Source organism: Cervus elaphus, chromosome X (genome assembly GCF_910594005.1).
Source record: "Cervus elaphus chromosome X, mCerEla1.1, whole genome shotgun sequence".
Classification (NCBI taxonomy): domain Eukaryota; kingdom Metazoa; phylum Chordata; class Mammalia; order Artiodactyla; family Cervidae; genus Cervus; species Cervus elaphus.
Genome location: NC_057848.1, coordinates 27,812,765 through 27,831,302, shown reverse-complemented (window position 1 = coordinate 27,831,302; position 18,538 = coordinate 27,812,765). Strand labels below are relative to the sequence as shown.

Here is an 18,538-nt window from a genome sequence, read left to right as displayed (position 1 = left end):
AAAGTGGGCTCCCCACCCACTCAACAACCACGTGTCTCAAAGGGATGATGACCCAAGCACAGGACAGACCCACTCTCGGGTTGGCACCCTGGCAAACAGTGAAATAAGGATTTGGCTGTTGGGATTCTAGACTCAGCAGCAGTCAGTTTGGGCAGAACTGTGTGGAGAACCGTCCATGTGAATTGCCACTCAGGTTCATCAGAGGCCTTCAGGGGAGTGGGGGACAGGACGGTGTGCTGACCGGGCTATGGGATGGAGCTGACCAACCAGCACAGGACAGGAGCTGAGGGGGCCTTTGAAGAAATGTGCAAAAGGGAGGGCTAGGAGGACTGATGCTGGGGCATGCTTTCTGGGCAGTGCAGCTTGGAGGCACAGACTGACAACTTCTGAACGAGGCCACGTAGTGACCAGTCACCCAGCTGGAGTGAGACCTGTGGGGTAGTAGATGGGGAGACCTCTGGGGCCTGCCTGGCAGGCGCTGAGGGCCAGGGATTGTTCCACAGCTGCAGGTAGGAGGCCAAGCTGCAGCATGGAGCAATGGCAAATCCAGCCAAGGGACCGTGGCGAGGGGCTAGGAGAGCTCTGTGCCCTCGAAGAAGGCCAGGCCTCAAATCTCTGCCTGGTCCCCTTACCAGGAGTCACTTTGGAGCCAGTAAGGCCACAGCAATGACAGTAAGGAGCAGCTCAGAGCCCCAGTGTGGCTGGGTCTGGGCAACTGCTGTTGCTTAATGGAGGAGGATAAAGGCACCCTTGGGTGAACCCTGGTTGTCAGGGCCAGGAGGAAGGGTGCTGTGCCCTAGAAGGGTGCAACCTTCACCTGGATGAGCCCACCTGACTCATGTGGGCAGGCCTGGGTGCCTTAAGTCTTGTCTGAGTGAGTGTAGAGGCCAAAATGATAAAAGGAACAGATTGTTCACCTAGCTTCCCTTTTAGAACAAAGCACTGGGGAGGTGGCTCGGTGGGGGGGGCCGCGAAGTCACCTAGCTTGTCCTTGGGACCCCGGGGTCGAACTCACAAGATCTTGGAATGCAGGCCAGTGGCCTAACTGCCAAGGACATCACAGCCTGGGGTGAGTGCCGGCCAGAGCTGGGAACTCTGCTCAGGGACAAGTGACTCACATATTTGCTGGATGCCCCCCAGCTTCCCGAACTCATAGGACCCCCAGATCAAGCTGCCTGTCTGAGCTCCGGGATCAGACTCCTGAGGGCATTGGTGCCCTGTCCGTGGGCCCAGGGCTGATCAAAGCCGAAGTTGGGGCCTCCGCGGATGGACGAGACTCCCCTCTCCCCTCCAGCAACCAATAGGCAAGGGGCTGGGGCAACTGAGCCCAACTTGGCCAGTTTCATCCAGGGTGCTCCCTACTGGGAGTGCCGAAGCACGGACACAGAGCTCAAGGTAGAGAAAGCAGGGCAAACAGGTATCCCAGCACGGGCAGCACCTAAGTGAAGGTGGAGAAGGAAGCTGGGGAGGGGGGGGTGACAGTTCGGGGCATCTGCAGAGGACTCAGGAGTGTTACTGACAGTCAGAAGCTGCCATCTCAGCCTCAGCGCTTCCAGAAAGAGCCTGCAGTCAGAAGCAGGAGACCCAGGTATCCCTGTGTCTCTGCCCCTTCACCTGCCCAAGTGACAAATGGGAGGGGGATTCCTGCCGTGCCTGCCTGGGTGGGTAGCGCCTTCACAGAGCATCCCGGAAGAAGCCCACCTGGCCCCAGACTAATGCCTGGAAGTCTCACTTCCTTCAAGTCCCCTGAGCTCCAGGCGCACCCTGGGGTCCCCACTCCCCCCTCTCCTGCAGCCCCAGCCCTCATCTCCTGCCTCCCTCCCCTATCATCCATCATCAGCCAGCAGCCCTCTGCTTGGTGGTGGCCTCTGCCACTCTTGGTCCCATGGGGTCAGCAGCCCGCTTTCCTGTCCGGGACCCTGTCCCATTACCTGCCTCCTTCCTGGTCTCAGAACACTCTTCCCTCCAAAAAGAATGGCTCACTCCTCCATCCCGGCCCCCAGCTGAAACTGTGCCCCCCCCAACACTCCAAAGCTGTTATGGCCACGTGTCTCAGCAGCGGGACCCGCTAGGTACCCACCTCCTAGCCAGAGAGTGCAAGGACCTGTTCAGTCCTGCCCACCCCTCCATAGCCAGCAGGGATGGCCAGCATGGGCACAGAGTAGGTGCTCAGGAAAGCTCGGTCAGATGGCGAACAAGAGGGACAGGCAGTGGGGAGATGCGTGGGAGCCAGAGAGGACCATGCATTCGCGAGTCTGCCATCTTGTTCCCACGTCTTCCGGCAGGGAAGGCTGCTTCGTGCAGAAACTGTCTAGAGAGTTAACACTTAGGTGCCCAGACTTTGACAACCTGGCTCACTTTAGATGGCCATTGGCTGAGATGCCTCTCAGGCTGCACCTCTGTGGCAGGGACTGCCTCAGTGTCCAGAGGAACCGAGAGCCCCTCTGTGTTCTGAGCCCCCTTGGGCCGGTGGGCAATGAAGGAAATGAACCTTGTTTCCCAGAGACTTGGTCTCATCCCCTGAGGACTGGGGCACGTCCCTGCTCCTGGCATTGGCCGGCCTCTGAGAGCAGCCACAGCTCTCCTGAGATCAGAGGCTGCACGCCTCCGGGCCATTGTGTTTCCATGGGCAGTTCTAGATCAGAAACCTGGGTGGGTAGCCAAGAGCTGCTTCCAAGAGGATCCTTGTGAGCCGGGAGCTTCCCCAAAGGTGAGGGATCCAGCCCAACTGAGCCACGTTGCCAGGAGGCGTCTGCACTGGTGTGAAGGCCAAGGCCACATGCACTGAGACTTGTTCAGTTCCAGGAGCTTAATGCGTGGCCTTGGTGATGCTGCCACTCCGTGCAGGCTGCCATCCGGGATGAGAGGAGGGGAGAGACTAGCTGGAGAAGCTCGGGACCCAGGACCCAGCAGCCCAGAGGCCCCCGTGATCTGTGCCACCAGACCCAGTGAGGGCTGTGGACAGGGCAGCCAGGGGTACCAGAGTTCCTCAGGCAAGTTTCAGGATGCTCCATGGAGGAGGAAGGTGGGTGGCCCAGGACTTAGCCAGCTGCTGTTAATTTGGGTGAGATTCCAGCTCCTCATTTTGCCATTTGGAGGGTATGGGGGACGGGGTGGCGCTGTGTTGTGGGGCAGGGCGACAGAGAAGTCACCCGTGACCTGTGGCTGCTTTCCGCTTTCTCCTCCACCCTCCCCTTCCACTCCCTCCCTCCCTGCCTCCTTCCCCCTCTGGCCCTCTCCCCTCCTTTTCCCCTGTTCACCCCACCCTCTCCCTTCCTAGCCCTGGACCCCAGGTGCCCCCAGGGCAGCAGAAACACCTGTGCACTAAGCCCTGACCTAGCGCCCAGCTGGCTCTGACCGTGGCTTGCCCTGTTCCCTGGACCCCCGCAGGCCTGAAACCTTGAACCGCAGGGCCCCCCCCCCCCGAAGACCACTGCCGCCAGGGACTTACAGCATGCCTGCCACTCAGGGCGAGTCTTAAATCAGGCAAGGGAGGGAATGTGACGGAGCATCTATGCCGGAGCAGGACCACCCACTGTTCGTTCCATCCCAACATGTCGCACCTGCTCCAGTGTGGGGGCCCAGGTGGACTTGGGAGGCAGCGAGAGCCCCCATGTCCCAGGTTGCCTATTGCTGCTGACAGCAGGTCCCCACCAGGAGGCTCTCACACTGCCTCCTGCCCCCAGTGGCAAGCCCTGCCAGCTTGTGTGCTTGTGGTGGGCAGGACTGAGAGGTGACCTGGCAGGCAGGCCTGCTGGGCATGAGGGGCCCTGGCGTGGCCTGGGGGTGGTGGGGGGTGGGGGAATTTTGCACCCAGTGAGTTGTGGCTCGACATGAGTGCACATTTGCAAAGAACATTACAGAGAGGGGACCTTGGTTTCGTCTCAACTGCGCTTCTCACCTCCTTCTCCCCAGGTGTCTGCACTTGGCCGCCCCGGCTACACCTCACCCCGGTGCTGGGACCTCGGGGGTCTGCCTGCCCCAGACGGAGGCTGCACCTGTGAGAACACCACCCCCTCCCGTGCCACAGGCAGGATGGGCGACGTGGCCAACAGTTCCATCGAGTTCCACCCCAAACCCCAGCAGCAGCGGGAGGCCCCACATGCAGGCGGCTTCGGGTGCACGCTGGCCGAGCTGCGCTCCCTCATGGAGCTCCGGGGGGCTGAGGCACTGCAGAAAGTCCAGGAGGCCTACGGGGATGTGAGCGGGCTCTGCAGGAGGCTGAAGACCTCACCCACCGAGGGTAAGTCTGCCAGCAGGGTGGGTATGCCAGTGGTGCAGGGTCATTACCTCCCCACGCTCCTCTCTGAAGAGGCTCCATAGCCCCAGAGCAGACCGGGCTTGCAGCTGCTTCCCAGAGGCACTCTTCACTAAACCATGACCACGATTGTGCCCTTGTGCCCTCCCTGGGCAACCATTTTCCCCTAGAGCAGGAGATGCTCTGCATGGGGCAACCTTCCCCCCTGTCCCCCTGCCTCCATCACCAGCGGTTCCCACTCGCATCTCTTCTCTGGATGAAATAGCAATGGAGTACCCAAGCTGAGTAAGGGAGGAAGCTGGCACTGAATGGCACATGCTGGCAGGATGGGCCATAAACTGAAACCTCAGCAAGAGATGAGCGGGGTGGCCCTTGACCAAGTGTTCCCCACACGCTGTCCCCCTTCTGTGTCCTCCAGAAGGTTCTGGGTGTGGAGGCCTTATGGGTCTGCTGGGAGGCCAGGACCCCCTGGGGGGAGCCAGGCTTGGCCCCGGATTCCACCAGCTGGAGCATTTCTGGCCTAGCTGCCACCTCCCTGGCAGGGCTACTGGGGCTACCCCAGGCCGGTGCCAGGACAGTCCCCAGCCAGTGCAGATGGATCCCGTCAGCCCTGTCTCGGCTGGCACACCAGTGCCCTGGCTGCTGCCCTTGTCTCCTGCTCCCTGGCTCCATCTGTCTGCAGGTGACACCAGGGCTGCAACAGGGGGTAGAGATGCGCCCCTGCTCCCCGCAGAGGAGGTGGGCCTGAGGCCAGGTGAGAGCACACCCACCTGGCCAGGTCAGGAGCACTGAGGGCCCGCCTGGGTCCCTCCTGCATTGTGCTCTCAAGGGCCCCAGCCTGGTGCGGGTGTGTGATCGATCAGGGGCAGATGGCTTGGCTCAGAGCCAGAGGATCTCTATCCTCCCCTCCTCCTGACCCGTCCCCCCACCCCCAACTTGGGGCTGGGGGAAGGCCTGGGGTAGAGGGCCATTTAGCCACCAGGGCTCTGGCCTCTCCCAGATGAAAGGAAGCAGATGGGCTTCAGCTGGCAGCTCCTTCCTCTGCCTGTCAGGCCTTGTTAAATATTTAAAATGTCAAGGCCCCTGGGAACATGCCCGATTCTGCCACAGCGGCTCTGGCGCTCACCCGGTGGAGGGGCAGGCCTAGAGAAGAGCAGGTGCCCAGGTGGGTGGCCCAGCCATGGCAGAGGGAGCCAGCCAGCCCACTCTGCATCTGGAAGAAGGCGCAGGTCCTGGCCCACCTAGATGCTCCCACTGCCATTCAGACACAATGACCTGAGCTCCAGGATGGGGGGTGGTGGGGTACAGCTTAGCTGAGCCCCAGGGTCCCCGCACACCCCCTGGCAAGGTGGGGGGTGCAGCAGGCCAGGCAGGTGCATGCTATATTGGAGGAGGGGACTTTGGGTTTCCTCCCAGCAGTAAGTGCATCCAAGAGAATTCCAGAAGCTGGGAGCCTAGGCCAGGCTAGGGTGAGTGGCCCTTTTCCTGGCTGGCCTCCGCTGACACTCATGGAAAGGAGGGGCAGATGAGCGGAGAGCCGCACGATGTGGTCCTAATCCAATTCTGATGGCATCTGGCCTCTGGTCCGGGCAGGGTGCCCATCTGTGTCCATGCCAACCGCCGGCCACTGCCCCTGCAGCCTGGACCTGGGCCGGACCAGTGTGTGCTCGGAACTGGAGGGGCTGCTGGCTGTCTTGGGTCACCCCCCATGAGCACTTCTCCAGACCCCAGCGCCAACAGGAAGGCCAAGGCCCTCGGGCTGCTGTCGGGCAAGGGAGAGAGAAGCATTGCGGCAGCATCAAGGGCAAACCAAGGCCAACGGACAGGCCAAGGGAGGGAGAGAGGAAACTCCTGGGAAAGGGGCCCTGAGGGCCCGGCTGGGCAGATGGGGCTGGGCAGGCAGCATGCAGATTCTTGAGGCGTGACAGGGGCCCAGGGGCTCTCTAGATGGTGGGTTGGGCCTCTGTGGTTCTTGGTGGCTCCAAGTCAGCGCCCTTTCCCAGAGTGGGGGTAGTGGAGACTCTGGGTGTCTGGGAGACTCAGGGTTCAAGAACCTTCTGAGTAGTAAGCCCACTTTTCATATCTTCTGTAGGTCAGGGGAGTGGGACACAAGCCCTCAGCTGGGTCCCCGGGCCCTTAGGAGCTGAGGTTCTCAGCTTCTCCCAGTGGGAGACCACAGCCTCCAAAAACTTGACCCGCGGCTGGGCCCAGGCACAGTGAAGCCAGCGGAGAAGGGCAGAGACAGCTGTGGCTGCTGCTGGGTGGGGGAGACAGTGTGCAGTCACAGCCTAGCTCAGAGGGTGTTTTCTTGTTGGTCCTTCCACCCTTAGGGGCTCCATCATCCCCTCCCGAGAAACCACCTTTCCCTACCCAGCACACACCCACCCTCCTTCTTTCGGACTCCTCTATGCCACCCTCAGCACCTTCATGTTCTTAAGTCATCTAGGACCACATCTTGCCACAAGGAGCACCCCATGGGCTGGGACCCCAGCCCTTCCGGTTGCCCCACCCCAACCGCCGCCCCTCCACACTGGAGGCCTTGGGAGTTGTAGCTCCTCAGGGCTGGCAACTGCAAGCCACGGAGTCCATGAGGTGTCAGTGTGGGGCCAGACACTTGGGGGCACCGAAAAGCCAGAAAGCTTTGGGGTGGAGGGGTCCTGTGGAAGGGCCCGGAAGGAAGCTGAAGCCCAAAGGCCGAGGGTGGGACCCCTGGGGAAGATGGCCAAGCGGATGTCTGGCCTTGGGAGGCAGCGACCTGAATGCCAGTCCCACGTGGAAGCTTTCGCTGCCTTCAGGTATGGGCTTGAGGAGACTCACCCTGTGAAAGCAGAGACCCAGAGGCCTTGGTGCTGACCTGGGTAGGAAGTGGGTTGTCCCCAGAATGAGAAGTCAGGCCACAGATTCTGAAATGAGTGCCTGGGACAGCCCCTTTGTGGGTGTGGATTTTGCACCCCGCGTTCCCTCCCTGCCACCCCACACACATTAGCTTGTGAGGATGCAGAGGGAGGTGTTAGCTCCTGGCCCCACCCAGGCATGTGGGAGGGTGGTCCAGCCCTTCCTCGTGCTGGGGACTCCTCACTATCGCGTGCTCGTACACCTGTGCCGTCCAGGCAGCTGGAGATGCTGCCTGCGCCCCCTATGTGCCCCCCCAGGCTTTGCAGAAGGGCTCCAGGCGCTCGGCCAGTGTGGTTCCGCTTCCTGGGAGTTTTCAGTCTAGAGGGGGAGGCGGGCGGATGCGGAGAAGGGAGCGGGGGGTGTGTGCCATCGTCTCCTTCTGTGCCTCTGCTCTGTGTCCCCGCATTGCGCAGGCCTGGCTGACAACGCCAACGACCTGGAGAAGCGCAGGCAGATCTATGGGCAGAACTTCATCCCCCCCAAGCAGCCCAAGACCTTCCTACAGCTGGTGTGGGAGGCCCTGCAGGATGTGACCCTCATCATCCTGGAGGTGGCCGCCATCGTATCCCTGGGCCTCTCATTCTATGCACCTCCGGGGGAGGAGAGCGAAGGTGAGGGGCGGGGCGGGGCGTGAAGGGGAGTGGAGTGGAGGGGCGCAGGGGGCGGGGTGTTGGGGCGGGGCATGGAGGGGCGGGGCGGACGCGGAGGGGTGGGGCGGACGCGGAGGGACGGGGCGTGGAGGCGCATAGCGGGCCCGAGGGCTGCACCACCGAGGGGCGGGCAGGAGGGGGTCCCAGGAGGTACCGGCAGCAGGAAGGAGCCAGTGAAGGAATTCATCTGCCGCCTCCGTCCTTCCCTTCTGTCCTCGGGTGGGCGCAGCCTGTGGGAACGTGTCGGCTGGGGCGGAAGATGAAGGGGAAGCCGAGGCGGGCTGGATCGAGGGGGCCGCCATCCTGCTGTCTGTCATCTGCGTGGTTCTGGTCACGGCCTTCAACGACTGGAGCAAAGAGAAGCAGTTCCGAGGCCTGCAGAGTCGCATAGAGCAGGAGCAGAAGTTCACCGTCATCCGGAACGGGCAGCTCCTCCAGGTGCCCGTGGCTGCGCTTGTGGTGGGGGACATCGCCCAGGTCAAGTATGGTGAGTGCGCCCAGGGCAGCCCCTCCAGCGCACCCAGCTGGGTGCTTCTGTGGGCCCGGTTCCCTGGCAGCTGGACGACAGGACTGGGGATGGGTGGCTACCCAGGCCCAAAGGGACATCCTCTGGGAGTGGCGGGAGGCAGTGCGGAGGAAGGCTGCCCAGACGCATGGACGGTCTGTGGTTCTGGCTGCCTGGCCGGCCTTAGGAGACCTGCTGCCTGCCGACGGCGTGCTCATCCAGGGCAACGACCTCAAGATCGATGAGAGCTCCCTGACGGGCGAGTCGGACCATGTGCGCAAGTCAACAGACAAGGACCCCATGCTGCTGTCAGGTGAGCCCAGGGGGAAGCAGGGCTCTTGGTCCTGGGACAAGACCTGGAGGTGCTGAGCATACCTCCCAGCCCCGTGGTACAGGTGTCTGTCTCAGCCTCTCTGTGTTGTTGTGCCAGGCACTCATGTCATGGAAGGTTCTGGAAGAATGGTGGTGACGGCTGTGGGTGTGAACTCCCAGACGGGCATCATCTTTACCTTGCTTGGAGCTGGTGGAGAGGAGGAAGAGAAGAAGGATAAGAAAGGTAATGCAGCACTAACCATTGTATGAAGCCTGCTCTCTCTTCTGAGCCTGCCTGCTGGTGGTCCCTCGCTCAACCCATCCCTGTTCTGGCACTGATGAGAACCAGCCCTCAGCGGGTGGGAACCCATACCCTCTCTCCTGGAATTCCTTTTGGAGGCCCCTTTTCTGAGGTCTTTCCCCCAGGTCCAGCAGTTTGGGGCCCCAAATCTTGTGCAAGGCAGTTTCCTTTGGATGGCTGTGCCCTGAAGGCTTTGGGGCATGTGTGCCCGGGTGCAGGTGTACCAGGGTGTGGGGAGGGCTCTGCTTGAGTAGGAAGGGAGTTGGAGGGCAGAGACCAGCCACCCTGGCTTTGGAGAGAGCTTCGGGGCAATCCTGGGGGGGGTGTTCAGCCCCCATGGTGAGGTGTTGAGGGTCCAGGCCACGACAGCTAGGGAAACACAGCCGAGGTGGAGGGCTCCCAAGTAGGAAGGCCTCTCTAAAGGCCATCATGGCAGGGGAAGCTGAGAGGGGGCCAGGGCCTTCACCCCAAGGGAAAGCACTGTCGAGGTACAGATGTTTTCAGAGATCCCAGCTCTGTATCCACCCTGGCACATGGCTACCCAGCTGCCTCCCCTTGCTACCATCCTGAGCCCCAGACATGGCAGTTGCCCCCTGCAGTCCTCACAACATCTGCTCACAATTCACCTTGCACTGACCTGGGTCTCCCCTCAGGCCACTCCTGTGACAAAGCAGGTGAGGAATGGTGTTTGCTCCATGTGCACCCCACCTCTCTGTGAAGCCCCCTGGGCCCACTAGAAGTACAAAGACACACACTGGTACGGGGGGACTGTGTGCCAGAAACCTGCAGCCAGGGTCCTGTGGACAGGGGCAGCAGGTCACCAGTCACCAGCTCCACCCCAGTCAATCAAAGCCACTGGGCTTTGAGTGCAGGTGGGATCAGTCTGCCAACCCAGGAACACGGGGACGGGTCAATGTAAGGAAAGACATCCTCATGTCCCCCTCCCTGGGCCACTGTGTTCCTTGGAGGAGATAGGTGAGCTGCTGTTGCCTAGAGGCTTACCAGGGCCCCAGGTCCTGGCAGCCTGGGCCTGGGTTCCCTTTGTGGGCTCTCCTCCCCGCAGGGCTCAGTCCAGTGTCTCTGCACAGTCAGCACCCTGGGGCCCCCAGGAGGACCAGTGGGTGGGTAGGCGGGCCCCAGACCTCCCCTAGGCTGGACTGGAGTCCCCGGTGACCCTCCAGTGACATCGTGATGACTACTTGGCAGGTCGCCCCCACTCTACGTTCCTTCCCAGGCTCCTCCCCTCATGCTAGGTCCCTTCAATGTCAGAGGCCTGAAGGCCTCAGTCCTAGGCCCCTTACCTTTGACCTCCAGTCCCCTGGGTCCCCGCAGCCCCAGCTCCTGTCCCCTGCTTGCTATGTCAGGTAGGAGGTATCCCCAGCACCTGGCTTTCTAGAGGAAGGGAGCCCCGAGGGGAGGCCAACCTGGCCAGGCTCCGGGAGGGGGCGTTGCACCCACTACTGCACACTGGAGACTGGAAGGTGGGATCTCACTCTCTCCTCACCTCCACTGAGATCCATCCTGCCTGCGGGGCTCAGCACTCCCTGACCACTAAAGGCTGTTTCTTGCCTTCTGGCTTGACTCCTCGTGGTCCACTTTGGGCTGACTTGTCTTTCCTCCTCCTCCCCTCCCTTGGCTCCTGCCCCCTCTGCAGGCCAGGTCTAGCCCTCGTCTTCTGGCTGTGCTCCTCTCAAACCTCCCTCCCTCCCCCAGAAGGCTCTCCCAATCACAGGGCAACACACCTTCCTCATGCCGGATTGTCACCCACCCCTTCACTTCTGAACGCCCCCACGGGGCCCAACCAACCCCCCATGGGGGTGGGGAGGGGTCCTCTCCTGCTTGCCTAGAACCCCCCAGACCACACCCCACCACCTGGGAGCTACGTTTCCTCCAGTCTGCATCCCAGGATCTCCAATGACCATGAGCTATTCCATGGGGGCTGATGAGCCAGCCCACACGAGCCCTTCCTGCCCAGGGTCGGTGGTCTTTGGATATGGGGCTGTCCATGTGTGTCTTCTGGAGAGCTCTCCTGAGTGCAGGTGAAGCAAGAGAAGCTGGGGTGCAGAACCCGAACTCCCAAGCCCGAATCCCCTCACCTGCTGGCTCTCCTGAGCCCTCCCAGCAGGACAGTCCTTGCCAACCTTGCAAACCAGAGGCATGGCTGGCACCGTTTACATTGGCACAGGGAAGTCGGTCACTGCCACCATTCCTAGCAGCCAGCTGCAGGCTTTATGGTGGCAAAGCACATAAGCGAAAGACCCCTGCACAGATCCACCTGGGGTCCAGCCCTGATGCTCCCTCCAGTGCTGTGGGTGTCCTGACCCTGGCCAACTCCTCTCTCTCCATGGCCGTGCTGAGTAGAAAGCTGATCTCTAGGCCACCGGGCTTAGGAACCATCTAGGCCAGGGAACCACAACCCTCCGAGCCCCGGATGGATACTGCTCCATGTAGGACCTGGGCTGCACAGCAGGACGTGAGCCGTTGTCTTCCATGAAAGCAGTCCCCAGGGCTAGGAAGGTTGGGGACCGCCGATCCAGGCAAGCCCCTTGTGCTGGTTCTGGCCCGCGGGTTCGCCGCCTGCCCCTCCTCCGACACACACTGGCTGCAGTGTCTTGTGCCCCGCTGTCCCGTGTGCATGTGTGTTACCAGGGCCACGTGGTGTTCTCAAGTCTCCGTGTCTGTCGTTCCTCTCCGTTGTAGGCAAGCAGCAGGATGGGGCGATGGAGAGTAGCCAGACCAAAGGTAATGGGCTCTCTGCACTCAGGATGGGTGGCAGAGGGTGCCAGACGGGGTTGGGGGGGCCGCCTGCCTCGGCTGCAGGGGCAGGACCTGGAGGCCAGGTGAGTGGGGCGAGCGGCTGGTCAGCAGACCCCACCAGGAGTGCACAAAGATGGCCCGTGAGCCTGCATCCTGGTGAGGTATCTGACGCTCCGGAAGGGGGACTCACTCAAGTCCTCGTGGGGCCAGTGGGTTCCCAGCTCAATGGCCTTTCTGCTGAGGCTTTGAGGCCTGCTGCCATCTCAGATGAGGCAGACAGAGTTCAGAGGCTGCTGGCGGTTGGGAGGGCACTTGGGACTGGAGGATAGTCCGATGGCCAGAGCCCCAGGCTGGGACGGGGAGTGGCAGACTGCATTGGGGGCAGAGGCTAGAGTGGTCCAGCTAGGTGGGATGTTGAGTGTCCCTGAGGCTGCAGCCAAAGGGCTAGGAGATGAGGCCACAGGGATTGGCTGACCCCACAAGGTGGCAGGAGGCGTGCAGAGTCACTGAGAGCCCATTGAGTGGAGACGAGGATAAGTGTCAGCGTTGGGTGCCCACTCCGGGTGGTGGAGGGACCATAAAGGGTGATGAGAAACAGCACCACTAAGTTAGGGTGCACCAGGGGCGCTGTGACAGAACTGCTAGTTCCAGAGAGGAGGTGGGCAGACAGCTAGTGGAGAGGAGCAAAGGCCTGAGCCAAGAGCAGGGGAGGACAGTACGGGGATTCTTGGGCCTCCCTGAGGGGAGTGGGGACATGGCTTAGACGCCAGTGTGCCAGAGTCAGCTCTGGGTTCTGGAATATTCCATGGACCCCAGGTCTCTGCTCTCGGATATTGAGATTTGGGGCGTCACAGGACTGGCCATGCTGTGTGCACGCCCCAGTTAGCAGTGCTTCTGTCTATCTTCTCTTCCCCTGCGAGGCCCCAAGAGGAGCATCTCGGTCCTGCCCTGGACAGCGCCCGCTTCAGGAGGGCCTGGGCTGATGAGAGAGGAGGGCTGGCGTGCCATTGCTTGCCCTGTGAAAGCCCCGCTTGCAGCCGTCACCCCAGCAGGCAGGTCCTAACCTTGGCTTCGGGCTTCTCTTTTGCACAGCAAAGAAGCAGGATGGGGCCGTTGCCATGGAAATGCAGCCCCTGAAGAGTGCAGAGGGTGGGGAGATGGAGGAGCGGGAAAAGAAGAAAGCCAACGTGCCCAAGAAGGAGAAGTCGGTCCTACAGGGAAAGCTCACCAAACTGGCCGTGCAGATTGGGAAAGCAGGTGGGGGCTGTCGACGGGGTGGCCCAGGGGGCCACCTGGTGGGCAGGGAGGATGCTGGGCTCCTGGGCTTGAGGCTGGGCCAAGGAGAACAAGTGGGCAAGGGAAAAGTGATGGGGACCATGGGCCAATCAGCCAGGGGACCAGCCAGGGACACGTGATGGCCTTCAGGGCCCGCTTCTGCCCCTTCTGGTGAGGATGGACTGTGACCCTCCAAGAATCCAGGGACAGGCTGCAGCATCCCTTATCTTTTCCGTCTTGCTCTCCCTTCCTATCTCCACTGCCTATGGCAGGGCTGGTGATGTCCGCCATCACTGTTATCATCCTGGTCCTCTACTTCGTGATCGAGACCTTCGTCATAGATGGCCGGGCATGGCTGGCGGAGTGCACGCCTGTCTATGTGCAGTACTTTGTCAAGTTCTTCATCATCGGTGTCACCGTGCTGGTTGTGGCTGTCCCGGAGGGCCTGCCTCTTGCTGTCACCATCTCCTTAGCTTACTCCGTCAAGGTAATAAAATCAACACACCATGGATACGAGTCCCGTGGTACCAGGATACAGAACCAGGACTCGAGGCGCAAAGCCCTTAAGTAGCTTGAACAAGCGAGGACCGGATAAAGTTTGGGATCACTCAGGGGCAGAACGTGGTGGGTGGCGAGCAGGGACACAGAGCTGGGTTTGGACATCCTTGAGCCTCCTGAGCATGGGGGCACGACAAGCCAGCATCTGCCAGATGAGGGCAGGGTCCCAGGGGGCAGGGGGTTGAGATGGGAGAGAAGAGGAAGGATGACCCTTGGGACACAGGGGATGAAGGCAGAGATTGTGGTGGGTGGAGAACCCACAGGGCCTGCCTGAGAGGGGGCACTGGGCAGGGGCATCATCCTGGCCCATCTGAGCTGTGCTTCTTGCTCCCCCACGCCCTGGGCCAACCCCCTCCCCCAGAACAGCTGGCTACCCAAGCCTCCATCTGTGCCCTTTACAGAAAATGATGAGGGACAACAACCTGGTCCGCCACCTGGATGCCTGCGAGACCATGGGCAATGCCACAGCCATCTGCTCCGACAAGACGGGCACACTCACCACCAACCGCATGACCGTGGTGCAGTCCTACCTCGGGGACACCCACTACAAAGAGGTTCCAGCCCCCAGTGCCCTGACCCCCAAGATCCTCGACCTCCTGGTCCACGCCATCTCCATCAACAGTGCCTACACCACCAAAATACTAGTGAGCTGGGAGCCAGCGGCGGGTGGGCCCAGGCAGGGGCAGCAAGGCGTGGCTGTGGGGTGGGCTGTTGCCAGGGGCTGGCTAGGCTCCCTTAAGGACTCTTTTGGGCAGGGCCACAATCATTTCTGGGGTGCTGGGCTCCCTCCTCATCTGTGGAACCTGGGCAGGACCTACAGGTTCTGGAAGCCCTTCACAGCCCAGAGAATGGTGGGAAAGCTGCCCATCTAGTCCACGCTGGAGGCCAAGGCTGGCCTGGGGTCCAAGGACAGTAAGGTGGGTAGACTTGGGGCCCCCAGGGCCACAATGGTTCTCCTCACCTCACAGCCTCCAGAGAAGGAAGGCGCCCTCCCACGCCAAGTGGGCAACAAGACGGAGTGCGCTCTGCTTGGCTTCGTCCTGGACCTCAAGCGGGACTTCCAGCCGGTGCGGGAGCGGATTCCCGAAGATAAGCTTTATAAAGTATACACCTTCAACTCGGTCCGCAAGTCCATGAGCACAGTCATCCGCACGCCTGACGGCGGCTTCCGCCTCTTCAGCAAGGGCGCCTCAGAGATCCTGCTGAAAAAGTGAGTGGATGGGACTGGGGCTAGCCAAAGGCTATGGCGTTTCTGGTTTTCCTATTGCAATAGACAGTAGCCTGAAACTGGCCCTTTAAATCACTTTAAAGTGCATTCAGTCCCAGAACAAGTTGATCACCCCAAAGGAAACCCCATGCCTATCCCCATCCCCCCAGTTCTTGCAAGAGACTCGGGTTCGATTCCTGGGTCGAGAAGATCCCCTGGAGAAGGAAATGGCAATCCACTCCAGTATTCTTGCCTGGAAAATCCCATGGACAGAGGAACCTGGTGGGCTACAGTCCATGGGGTCACAAGAGTCGGACATGACTTAGTGACTAAACAACCAAACAAATAACCAACAACATCTGCTTTCTTGTTTGTGAATTTACCTATTATGGACATTTCATATGAAGGGATCGTACACGATGTGTCATTTTGTACCTGGCTTCTTTCACGGAGTGTGGTTTGCAAGGTTTATCTGAATTGCAGCCCTTATCAGTGCTTCATCCCTTTCTGCGATGGAATAACATTCCATTGCATGGATGAACCACCTTCTACTTATCCAGTTGTCCCACTGGCAGACCGTTGAGTTGTTTCCACCTTTTCGCTACCGTGAGTCGTGCCACTTTGAAGGCTCGCATAGAGTTTCTGCTTGAACACATATTTTCAGCTCTCTTGGGTATATTCCTGGGAGCAAAACTGGTAACTCCGTGTTTCATCTTTTGATGAATGCCAAACGGTTTTCCTCAGGAGCTGTCCCACTTTACCTTCCCATTAGCAGTGCCTAAGGGTTCTAGCTTCTCATCCTCACCGTTATTACCTGATTATTGTTGCTGCTATAGCTATAGCTGTCGGGATCGCACGGTGGCTTTGATCTGCATTTTGCTGATGACTAGGGATATTGGTGCCTTTTCATGCGCTTATTGGTCATTTGTTTAGCTCCTTTGGAGGAATGTCTATTCCAGCCCTTACCCATCTTGGATCTGAATTCTTTGTCATTTTATTGTTGAGCGGTGAGAGTTCTCTGTATGTTCTGAATATTAGATTCTTAACACGTATCTGATTTCTAAGCATTTCCTCCCATTCTGTGGGCTGCTGTCTTTTCACTCCCTTGATAGGTTTCTTGTTCTTTATCTTGATTTGTCCTTGGACACACAAATATCTTTCAATTGGGAAGTCCAATTTATCTCTCCTCTTTTGTAGCTTCTGCTGGGTTCCTTTTAGAGGTTAGTGATGTTCTCAAGGTGATAGTAGTAATAGCAGCACAACTATGAATATACTAGGAGCCATTGCATGGGTGAGTCGTGTGCTGTGTGAATTAGATCTCAACAGAGCTGTTAGGAAGACTGAGGCAGTGCCCTGCCAAGTGCCCTGCCCCCCCAACCCCTCAGCATTCACACCTTCCCTTGGCCTTGACCTCTGCGGCCTTCAAGCACCCTCCTCCACCCACCTGGCTCCTCAGCTGCCTTCTCCAGAGGAGCCACCTCCTAAGACTTGACCTAATTGTACCTCAGTGCTCACCCCTCCATCCCCCCGCCCCCACCACCTTCCGGAGCCTTCAGGACAAAGGCCTGAGCAGAACCTCCATAACCAACATTTTTTCCTTCCTCACCAGTCTTCTCGGAGCCTCCACTTGTCCAATGGCCATGCTGGCCCCTGGAGCTCAGGTTTCCTTTTTCCTTCCTTTTCTGCACCCAAATCCCGTCAGCCCTCCCCATCCCAGCCCTTCTGGGGCCTTGGGTTTTTGCTCACATCCCCCCTCTTGCCCCAAAGCTCAACAGGGCAAGAGTAACACACCCCCGCCCCTGCCACCAGGTCCCATCAAGTGTGCAGAGATGTGCTGTGCAAGTGTCTGAGCTCCTGGCTCCCGGGGAAACAGAGTACCATAAACCTGGTGCCAGAACCGGAAGTCCTCAGTCAAGGTGTGGGCGGGGTCACATTCCCCGGAAGACCTCCAGGGTAGGATGCTCCCTGGTGTGTCTCCTTGGTCTTCCTCGGCTTGTGGCTGCATCTCTCCAGTCTCTGCCTCCATCATCAAACAGCCTTGTCCCTGTGTCTATGTCTCTATGTGGCCTCTCCTCTTTTTATAAGGACAGCAGGCATTGGATTGAAGGCCCACACTCATCCAGGATGACCTCATCCTAAATTGGCAACAAGCCTCTTTTCAAATAAGATCACATTTTGAGGTTCTGGGGAGAACAAGGTGGGGGGTCTTTTAAGCCCCCGCAGCAACAGAGCACCACCCACCCCGGAGAAACCCTCTACACTGTCTCATACCGGCTTCTGCTCCGTCCGCCCCAGGTGCACCAACATCTTGAACAGCAATGGGGAACTCCGCAGCTTTCGCCCTCGGGACCGGGATGACATGGTGAAGAAGATCATTGAGCCGATGGCCTGCGATGGGCTCCGCACCATTTGCATTGCCTACCGGGACTTCACCGCCGCCCAGGAGCCTGACTGGGACAACGAAAACGAGGTGGTGGGCGACCTCACCTGCATAGCCGTTGTGGGCATCGAGGACCCCGTGCGGCCCGAGGTAGCTTGTCAGGATGGCTGGGGGAGCCATCCTTGTCTGCACAGGGCCTCGGCCTTGGGACACAAATGCAAGGAGGGGATTGCCCCTTCCTCCTGCCCTCCTAGCCATCACACCCCTCCCTGCCAGGCTTTCTAGGTAGAACACACGGCAGTTGGCCAGAGTTGGACCAAGTGAGGAGGGTGGACGATGGCAGAGCCTCAGGGGCGTGGCTGCCATGGCCCAGGTCAGACCTCCCAGGCACCCTGGAGCCCCCTTGTCCTCTGGCCCTGGAGCCCTTCAGGAGGCTCTGTGCTGCCCTCTGGAAGGTCCCCTCTGGCTTGGCATCCATGCCTGTCTCAGGTACCCTCTGCCAGGGGAGAGAGGACAGCAGGTAGAACCCTGATGGCTGCCAAGGCCAGCAGAAGTGATGGACCAGAGGGGATGAGGAGGAGGGGAGGAAGGAGCCAGGGACAGGTGACTGGGCTCTGGTTCAGAGAACTGGGTACATGATACTTGGGGAGCACTGGGAGAGAGGAGGACAGTTCTCAATTGAGGCTTTGACTGGGGCCAAGTGGGGTTCCGGACATCCCTAGGGAGAGGTGGTTAGGTGGAAAGCTCAGAGCAAAGGTCCTAGCCAGAGGGACATTGTCCAGAAGTGACTTTACATAACTTAGGGTCATGAGGGTAGCCGAGCAGATGGTGGGAGGAGCCTGCAAAGGAAAGGGCCAGGCAGGGGGGTGAAACCATGGGAAACGTGTTGGCTGGAGCAAGAGGGCGGGTGGCATGTCCCACCCTGAGCTGAGCAGGTCCTGTGGAATGGCGCAGGGAGCCAGTGCTTGGAGATGACTTCACTCAGAGCTTTCTTGAACAGGAAACACACCAACAGGGCAGAAGCTAATCAGGGCCCAGAGAGGAAGAGCAATGGGTAGAGGTGTGGGTCCTTCAAGATGGGAAACTCCATCTTGGAGGAAGAGAGCCTACTAGGCTGGCCCTGGAGTGGGCCCAGAGAAGGTGGGCAGTGGGAGGAGCTCCCCAGGAGAGCAGGGTGAGAAGGTGCCATTGAGGGTGGCAGGGCCACCCCAGGGGCCCCAGGAAGCAAGCCTTTCCCCTCACCGGACCAAGGAGAAACTTTGAGGCAAAGAGGAGGGCTGTGTCCACACAGCAAGCCGAGTCCTAAAGCCATGTGGCCCTTGCCTAGACCAATGGCCTCCCCCTCTGAACAGAGCCATTCGCCACTGCTGTCCCCAGTATCAACGGCAACAGCTCTACACTTTTCCACCTAGCTATCAGAGAGGAAGATGAGGTTCCCAG

General features: G+C 59.8%; 1 protein-coding gene across 7 annotated transcripts in view; it reads left to right on the top strand.

Moving 5' to 3' along the window:
- ATP2B3 (ATPase plasma membrane Ca2+ transporting 3) overlaps positions 1-18,538 on the top strand; it is a 61,418-nt gene that overhangs the window by 14,396 nt on the left and 28,484 nt on the right. For all 7 annotated transcript variants that reach the window (XR_006339721.1, XM_043895226.1, XM_043895225.1 and 4 more), the window contains exons 2-12: positions 3,916-4,243; positions 7,567-7,764; positions 8,033-8,290; positions 8,496-8,621; positions 8,739-8,864; positions 11,622-11,663; positions 12,771-12,935; positions 13,226-13,440; positions 13,913-14,155; positions 14,480-14,721; positions 17,014-17,248. Coding sequence is in view for 6 of the 7 variants with exons in the window: in XM_043895226.1 (XP_043751161.1) it covers positions 4,036-4,243; positions 7,567-7,764; positions 8,033-8,290; positions 8,496-8,621; positions 8,739-8,864; positions 11,622-11,663; positions 12,771-12,935; positions 13,226-13,440; positions 13,913-14,155; positions 14,480-14,721; positions 17,014-17,248 (2,058 nt within the window). In the remaining variant the exon portion in view is untranslated. The remainder of the gene's footprint in view (positions 1-3,915; positions 4,244-7,566; positions 7,765-8,032; positions 8,291-8,495; positions 8,622-8,738; positions 8,865-11,621; positions 11,664-12,770; positions 12,936-13,225; positions 13,441-13,912; positions 14,156-14,479; positions 14,722-17,013; positions 17,249-18,538) is intronic.